Source organism: Mandrillus leucophaeus, unplaced genomic scaffold (assembly GCF_000951045.1).
Source record: "Mandrillus leucophaeus isolate KB7577 unplaced genomic scaffold, Mleu.le_1.0 Scaffold25, whole genome shotgun sequence".
Classification (NCBI taxonomy): domain Eukaryota; kingdom Metazoa; phylum Chordata; class Mammalia; order Primates; family Cercopithecidae; genus Mandrillus; species Mandrillus leucophaeus.
Window position 1 is genome coordinate 197948 of NW_012102587.1, and position 9081 is coordinate 207028.

General features: G+C 39.9%; 1 protein-coding gene across 1 annotated transcript in view; it reads right to left on the reverse strand.

The window, feature by feature from the left end:
* Positions 1-3095: 3095 nt before the first annotated feature.
* Positions 3096-9081, reverse strand: part of CNTNAP5 (contactin associated protein-like 5) — a 951880-nt gene continuing 945894 nt past the window's right edge. Inside the window, exons 23-24 of the mRNA XM_011983413.1 lie at positions 5834-5905; positions 3096-3292 (exon numbers count right to left, since the gene is read on the reverse strand). Of these exons, the coding sequence (XP_011838803.1) occupies positions 3096-3292; positions 5834-5905 (269 nt within the window). The remainder of the gene's footprint in view (positions 3293-5833; positions 5906-9081) is intronic.

The window sequence follows — 9081 nt, forward strand, 5'->3', positions numbered from 1 at the left end:
TTGGTGGAAAAAAAATCAATGAAACAGCCCCATTAAAACATGAAATTTCACAAGTACTTTTGGTTTTACTGTAAAGTGATCCATATTCCATAAAATCTTTTTGTAAACAGCAGTTATTGAAGGCTGAGGGTTTAAGTGGAAGAGACCATGGTGGCCCAGTTGACCAGAGCATGTAGTTGGGAAACCTGAATGTGACACGAAAAAGAAAAAAAAAAAAGTCGTTAAAGAGAGATTAAGATGCTTTCAAAGTCTCCTTCGAGATGATAACTGCTGAAGGATTGAAACACTCACACAATTGAACAATTACATAAAACTACATAGATCTTGGTACCACTGAGGAAAGACAGTCGGAGTTAGCACGATTTCTGACTGTAAATTACATTCTACTTTGGAGGGTACGGCTCACTTGCATTTCATATATATCTAGCAAAAGTTAGTGTTCTCTGGGGTTAAGAAACAATTCAACCCTGTAAAAATAATTCTGCTTTAGCCCTGAGACTACTTATAGGAGTGGCGTGCAGGGGGCACTGTCCTGGCATCTACATTTAGGTCCTGTGGCATGCAGTGTGTATGGAGTCTACACACGTGAGGAAGATGCCAGTTGATTCTGTAGTGCAGTTGTTGTCAGGATAGAGCTTCACAGATTCTTCATCCTACAGGACCATCTAAAAGCATATATACTTAGATGAGAAAATCAAATACTCCGAGTTAGCCTTTGCTAGTCTCCATTTCTTCTGTTAGCACTATGTCAGCAAAATACAGTCCTCACTGCTCGAAGATTGAATAATGAAGAGTTCCAGCTTTATTACTCACACCTTCTTTTGCCTTTCTATTTCATTATTGGAGCTGCTTCAGGCTAAACCCACTACACTTCGTGGTGACTTTTATTTCAGGGGACAAAGGAATATATAGCCAAGCAAAAGGCTGATTTATACAGGCTTTTTATGGAAATCAAAAATTCAAAAGTGAAAATTGAAGAAAGGGAGGAAAGGGCAGGGGAAAACACTGTTTAAAGATCCTTCATCTTACTAAAGAATCATTCATCTTATTAAAACTAAAAGGAGAGAAATGGTATCATGGTTAAAATCACTTTAAAATAAATGATATCATGTAGCCAAAAGATACCATGTAGATGATAAAGTGATTAAGCTCAAATCCATAGAAAATTTCAAGGAGAGAATCTGCATTTAAAACAACATCTTAAAATAGAGGAATATGATTGCAAACTAAATCCTTAACTCATAAGCTCTGAAACTGAAAGAAAAGCTGTGCTTGAAATGGAATGAAGCAACTAAGTTCCTCACTATGAGAGGCGAGAGACAGTGTACCCTAAGCAAAAGATGGAATGTCTGCTAACTGTCAAGGCTGGCAAACAGAGCTGTGGTCATCGATTTCCACACTGAATCTGCCTCGTAAAGAGAATCAACAAGTATTTTCCACACCTAAGAATCATTACATGAGCATTTCCAGCATCTTGGAGCATTTATGTTGTTTTCTCCTTACCTTTTTCTCCAAGATGGCGCAGGACAAAGAACGATGCATATTGCCACAGAAAAATCATTAAGATCTTTACCACCACCCCATGGATGAGCTCAAGGTGCCTTCTTGAAGGAATGAATGACTGTTTTCAATGCTTTGTTACCAAAAGGGGCAAAAACCCTGAAATTTATCACCACCTCTTTTGGGAGTTTAAGCCTATAAAGAGATGTTTGGAAGAGTCTTTATGTATATATGTTATAGCAGACTTGAAAATGTGATAAGCTACAGAACCTAAGGGCTCCTCTGAAATCAAGCAAAGCTAGTTAGCTAGAGGTGACCATGTCACTTATGTTAATGCATCCTAAACCTCTTGGAGAATAGCTTGATGTTCAAAAATGTGAAACTTGCAAATTTGAATTAACTGTCTTCACCGGGTCTTTAGTGAGTGAATGGAAGGGCAGATTTCTGTTTGGTATTTCTCTTCTTTCATGCAGTTTTTTTTTTTTTCATTTTTTCCTGATTTAATTTTTGTTTTAAAGCTGAGTTAAGATGGTTTAGGCTCTTTCATTGAACCAGGTACTATTTTAAACTTTTATTTCAATTTCTTTATGCTGCAGCAACATATATGTGTGTGTTTGTGTGTATATATCTATATATATATGTGTGTGTGTATACATATGTGTATATATATACTCACATATATATACATGTATGTGTGTATATGTACTCACATATATATACATATATACACATGTGTGTGTACATATATGTCAGTAGAATAATCCCAGGAATACCTAGCTAGCATTCTTACAAAATTGGAGGAGGCATTTTTGAAGATACAGAACATCTACTTCCTAGACGCTTTCTTGTTACCTCCTAGTTTCAAGCTACTATTTCCATGCCTCCCCTAGCTTTATGCTATGGTGTGCTATTCCAACGTGTTGGCCCCAGGAGAGAGTGGTAAGAAAGGAGCAAAGTAATTTTGCTCACTACTATCAGTGATCATATATTTGAAAATACTCAGGGTCTAAGGGTCATAGTGAAAAAGGGTGATGAGTTAAGGCAAGTGATTGCCTATGGTAAAGAAAGTAAACCACCACGAAACAAACCTCTCTTACCCCTTTTATAATGCCTCCAAAGCAAACCAGGCCTCTAGGTTCTTCTCTCCCTGCCCTGGGTTCCCTGGTAAGAATAGACTTGAGATGGGGAGGATGTCAGGAATGACCGTCATGTGCCTAAGCCAAAGAGCTCAGGTTCAAAGCAAGCCCGAACCACCAAGTGGCTGCCAAACTGAACAGTGCATTTTAGAAACTGGAAGTACAGAACTGAACATGCAGGAGTGCACACATGTGTCTCTTCCTTGTCTTGAATAGTGAAGTCAGTCTCTTGAGTGGTCGTTTTCACCCGATAGGTTCATCAGAGAGGAAGGCAGTGGCCACGGCTGCCTGGTCTCTTGGACTGGATCAAGGGAATTGATGCTGTGGTGGATGCAAATATGCTCCAGAAAAGAAATGGCAAGCAGAAAATAAAGAGAATGACCAAATCAAAAGACAGGAGAGAAGAAGGGGAGGAGATAATTGAACAAGAAAAAATAGTAGTGGGAACCCTGCAGTTTCTCAGATGAAATATTCCCGTTTACACTCGCTCACTGTGTTTTGCAAGTCAATATCATTTCTGAAGGAACTGTCCAAATTTTCTGGATATTCCTTCTCCTTCATCTGGTTTGTACGATGTGACTGCTTGTGCTGGTAGAGGAACCGGGTCATGATGCCGATGATACAGAAGATGATGAATATCACCACTGCTATCACCCCTGGAGAGAAAGGGGAAGGAAAGAGAGAAGGAAATCATCACAAATCATCTGCTCAGGAGAGTGGATTCCTGCCAGATGAGGGGAATGCTAAAGAGAGAAAACAAAACAAAACAAATCACACAAACGCAACTCTGCCACCTGCCCAGAAATAAAGACCTGCTGAAAGGCCCTGCCTTCAATTATTATAAAACCTTCTTTCGAACTAGCTGGGGAGAGAGACGCTTTCTCTTCTATGGAGAGAGACCATAGAAGGTTTTGTTTAAAGAACTGAGAATGCCATCTTCTACATATGGAATTGGACTAGCAAAGGGTTTCTTTGTAAGTTTTTCAAGTCTGCTATAAATGTGTCAGAATCATTTGTAATTAGCCCATTTTTTTGGTCACCTCACAACTAAGTATTTCAGAGTTACTTTAGCATCCTAGAAAATGGTACTTAAATATCTCACATCTCAACACATGCCCTCCTGATGTAAATTTGTTTTATGTTATATGTTTGTTTTCCTCAAATATTTTCATTAATAACGAAATGATCACTATAAATTTAGAACATTTTTGCATGCTCTGCACTCTGTGAAACTGAGGCTCATTCAGTGACAAGACGCCTCTGTTCTCGAGAAACTCAGAGTCCATTGAGATGGCAAACTTCAGCCCAGGCCCATCAGATTCCCCCTTATTCTGACTGTGTGTGACTCAACTGGATTATATTGCAAGGTATCCTTGCTTACCCTAAGGTCTCACCCCTACCTTTGCCAGGAAGGCTCTTGGAACATGAAAGGCAGTATCAGCCAAGGGATAGTGAAAATGTGGAAGTGGCAGATGTGTCTCTACATGAATGTAGTATTTCAGCATGAAAATATTTAACAATATGTATGATAAGCAAAGACTTGACTTGTAATAAGTTCTATATTTTGCTGTTTTATTTTTCTAAGGAGAGGAGATATTGAGGAAAAGTGTCTATTTTAGAAAGTTATTTTTGGACACAGTGCATTATGATTTACAGAAGCATGGACATTTGAAAGTGTCATATGTGGATTGCACGTCTTCCGCCAATTTTTTGTAGAACTGGGGCCATGATTAAGATTTATTTTTATAAATATATGTTCCTAAACCATTTTGTGGCATTTTCTACAACTGTGTTAGAACAAGTAAGGGTAAAATCACTTAAGTTAGCAAGTCTATGAATAAACTGGGTGGTAGTGAGTGACTCTCCTGAGTGGGTTGCAGCCTTAAGAAATGAAATAGGAAACTGGTTCCTACTCCTTCAATGCTTGGGATAGTCCAAGTCAGCAGCTGTGCAAGCCTCCAGGAATTTTCCTAGGGGGTCAGATGACTTTCCTGTCCTTAAAGAGAGTCACAGAGCATGTAAATAGCTGGAGAGGAGTCAGCAGTCACAAAAGTCTTTTTCTGCACTTGTCAAGTGGGAAATTACTGAAAGAGAAATAGACACAAAATTCTTTCCCACATTTCTCGATGCCAAACAAAAATTAAGGTGGACCAGCTTCTCTGAAGCAGAAATTCAGGTCAGAGGTTTTAGGAACTTCCTTAAGGAAAGGCGTGGTTTTCCTTTCTTCATGTTATCAGGAGTGCACTTCTGTGCTCCCATAGCCATTTGTACCTCCTCCCTCAGAACAGCCTTCACTGGTTGTCTTGTTTTGTGTTTACCCATCTCCTCCCTGGCTCATTCATTCTCTACTTAGCACAGAGCCTGACCCGTAGCAGGGCTCATTAAATATAAGCTAAATGGAACGATACTGCAGGTTTTTAAAAGGAGATCTCCATCTGCCAAGGATCAGTTCATCTAGGCTTCCAGAAGGCAGGGATGGTGGCACCTGCTAAGGTTACGTTTCTCAGATAGAAACGAGTTTGGTCTTTCACACGCATCTTACATTAAACGAAGCTTGGAAATCATTCTGTGTTGCAAGACCCAGATGGAAAAATCAAGCCACAGCAGGCAGAAGCCAAGCTGAAGCAGAATAAAAAAGTGGGGAGGCCAACAGGCAGTAAGAAAATGGAAAAGCAGGAAAGCTGAGCTCGCCGCAGAGCAGACAAGGTCTGCATCTGTAACCATATGTGCAGTGAGATTTGAAACTACAGTCCTGTGGGTTTTCCCCTGCTCATCAGACCTAACCCAAATCACTTGGTGGGGAACACTCCACAGGACTGCGGCTTCGCCCATTGTCTGCTTCTTCCCTGTATTTAGCTTTGTTGGTCTGCTTTGTTTTCATTTTAGGAACAGTGACAACTGTATGAAATGAACAGAATGTGAGCTTCTGTCTCTAAGTAAATGCTCCAGCTGTTGACTCGGTGCTCAGCTGCCTCGTGAATCAGAGGCAGGATGAAGCCGCAGAGCTGCTGGTGTCGGCAGAGCCTGCCTTTGATCATTCAGCACACATGACTACTCATGAAAAGCTCACAGTGTTGCAGATAATGTAGGGGGCTGTGAGCGCTGGATGGCCATAATTAAGGAAGGCTTCAGATAACTTTCTCCAAAATACAGGATCGTTTATGTCTTTCTGCATTCAACAACAATGAACTGTTTACCTCCGATGACTGCCGAATCACTTCGAACAGCATTCGTGAGTGGTTCCCGCTCATCTGTCTTCCCAAAAGGATCTGAAAGGAGTAAAAGACATGGGACTTTACTTCTCACTCAAAGCACTGGCAGGAGGTCTACAGTGTGGCCCACCTGGAACGACACACCTGTGCATTACACCAGGTGCCCTCAAAGAGTTGTGAGTTGACATGTTGCAAGGAACTCAAAAAACATGCACAAGCAAAAAGCATTTGAAATGCACTGCTCACACCCCATGGTTCAATGACCCTTTTTGTTTATACGCTAGTTGTAAGACAAGGGGTTGAAACAGAGGATGGTGGTATGCTGCCCACATGCCCTCACCCTGCCCCTAAGATGCCCTGTTGCCTCGCTGGACAGTTCCTATGCATGCCACCCTGCTCTGCTTGAGAGTTTTCTTCAGGTGCAAGAAGATCCTGAGTTTATTGACAGTGAAGAACAAAAGTGCTGGAGAATTAACACCTTCAGGAACAGCCCTCACTGATGAGGGAGGAATTGTACTACAGGTGCAGTACCATATATGATATAAGAAAAAGCATCAGGTTTAAGGATACACAGACCTTAATCTGAATCTTTGCTCTGTTGTTTGTTGGTCTGGTGACATAGAGCAAGACCTCTTTTTAAACATGAATTTGCACATGTACTAAAGGAGAGTAGTAATGCCTGTATGTGTGTATATAATGCATGTTAAATTTTCAGGAACTTGTGGCTACTACACACTCATAAAGCCACTATTATGATTATTGTTGTATCATTTATTATTTATAATAATATATATTACAATATTGTTTATTATTGTTGTATCATTTATCATTGGAAAATGACTAGAACATGAGTCTTATTGTTCCCCTTTGGCTAATAAGGAAACTAGATTGAAACAATCAAATAAGACGTCCAAAGTCCTACAGATCATTCATGGAAGAGGCAAAATTCACACCAAACGTATCCAACTACTGCACTCAGAGTCTTTCTATTACTCCTCTCTGCTGCTGGAAAAACTCCAAGATTGGTGATGTGCAGGCAGCAACAGAATTCAAGCCCCCGTGTGACATCATTAGTCCTGTCATGTGTCATTTAAACTTTCTTATCTGTCCAATGGTAAAAATAATACTTTAATTGCCTTAAAAGGTTTTGTAAGAATTATACAAGTTAATATATATGTTTTTAGAACAGTGCCTGATACAATGCAAGTGCTCACTAAATCTTGTTTCTTATTATAATGTTGCTTACTATTAATTACATACACATTTACATGTGTATAAACATGCATATCCTAGTCTTACGAGTGGGACATCAAGCTTCCTAATGAAAAAACCAAGACACGCACTTCTTCATACCACAGCACTTGCCACACGACCATGTAGAGACACACATGAAAGATGTTTGGTAAGAATTTACTGTGTCTTCGAGTGAACAGAGAGTGGTGGTTTATGCTGTCTGTGGTGTACAGGGGTGGCCTTTTCCTAGGACTCTCGAAATTGGAGCAGAAACAAATCAACATGAGAGAGAGGCTGATGGGGTCAAATGGGAATGGTATTGTAATTAAAGAAGGTGCTGGCCGTGGGGCAGATATTCTGAACTGGTGACATTGATAAGGTGGGTCTGGTGGAAAAAACTTGGGGTTGGAACTTGACATTATTATTAATCGTCTGTGTACACCTGAATGGCCTACTTACATGCATATATACATGGAGAAGAACATAGATGTGTGTGTGTGTATACATATATACATATATATATATATGTCGCCAATTATAACAATGGGGTGACGATGATGATAGTGGGTGTTAGAGACAGAGAGAGAGCAGGCAGGCAAAGAGAAAGTGGAAAATGTGAAATCAGAGGAAGCAATGAAACGGGGAGAGAGAGAGAGGGGAAGAGGTATGGTAAAAGACAGGTAGAAGACAGGGGGGAAAGAAAGAAGAAAGAATGGGAGGGAGGGAGAAAGGGAGAGAGGAAATTCAAAATATTTAGTTATTAGATCTCCTGTATCACACTGTCCACTGTGCTTGTTATTCTTGTATATCCCTGGGCTAGTCCGCCTACCTAAAATGCCTCCTGCTTCTTTATAAATACAGTCATGTGTAGCTTAATGGTGGGAATATATTCTGAAAAATGTGTCATTAGGCAGTTTTGTCATCGTGTGGAAATCATAGAGTGTGCTCACACAAACCTAGATGGTACAGCCTATGACACACACAGACTGTATGTGTAGCACAGACTATTGCCCCAGGTTACAAACCTGTATAGCATGTTGCTGTACTGAATACTGCAAGCAACTATAACACATTTGTAAGTACATGTGTACCTAAGCATATGTAAACATAGAAAGGGCCGAGTAAAAATATGAGATTTAAATACATGCTACACCTGCATAGGACACTTATCATGAATGGAGCCTGCAGGACTGGAAGTTGCTCTGGGTGAGTCAGTGAGTGAGTGGTGAAGGTCTAGGACATTACTCTACACTAATAAAGGCTTTATAAGCACTACACACTTAGGCTACACTACATTTATTAACTTTTTTCTTTCTTCAATAATAAAGTATCTTTAGCTTACTATAACTTTTTTGCTTTGTAAACTTTTTATTTTTTTAACTTTTGACTTCTTTGTCATAACACTTAAAACACAAATAGCATACAACTATACAAAAATCTTTTCTTTCTTTATATCCTTTTGCTATAAGACTTCTTCTGTTTTTAAATTATTTATTATTTTTTTTACTTTTAAAATTTTTTTTTCCTGAAAACGAAGACACAAACATACACAGTAGATTAAGCTTACATGAATTCACGACATTAATATCACTGTCTTCCACCTCCTCATGTTGTCCCACTGGAAGGTCTTCAGGGCCAACCACATGCAGGAGGTACCATCTTCTACCATAACAGTGCCTTCTTCTGAGTGTTTTCCTAAAGCAAATGCTTGGGGCTTTTATTGAGGAGTAAGTTTATACCAGAGTCACCAAAATACGTGCGGATAAGGTGTTGTACTAGGACCTTATGGTTGCTACAACTTCATTAGGTCATAGAAATTATTCAGCTCCATTATAATCTTAGAGGACTACCATCTATGCAGACCATTATCTTCACATGGTACATGACTGTATTCAAATCTGGATCATCCATTATGGTTTATTTTTCTGCCTTGCCTTGCCTTGCCTTGCCCTGCCCTGCCCTGCCCTGCCCTGCCTTGCCTTTCCCCTTGCCTTTCCCCT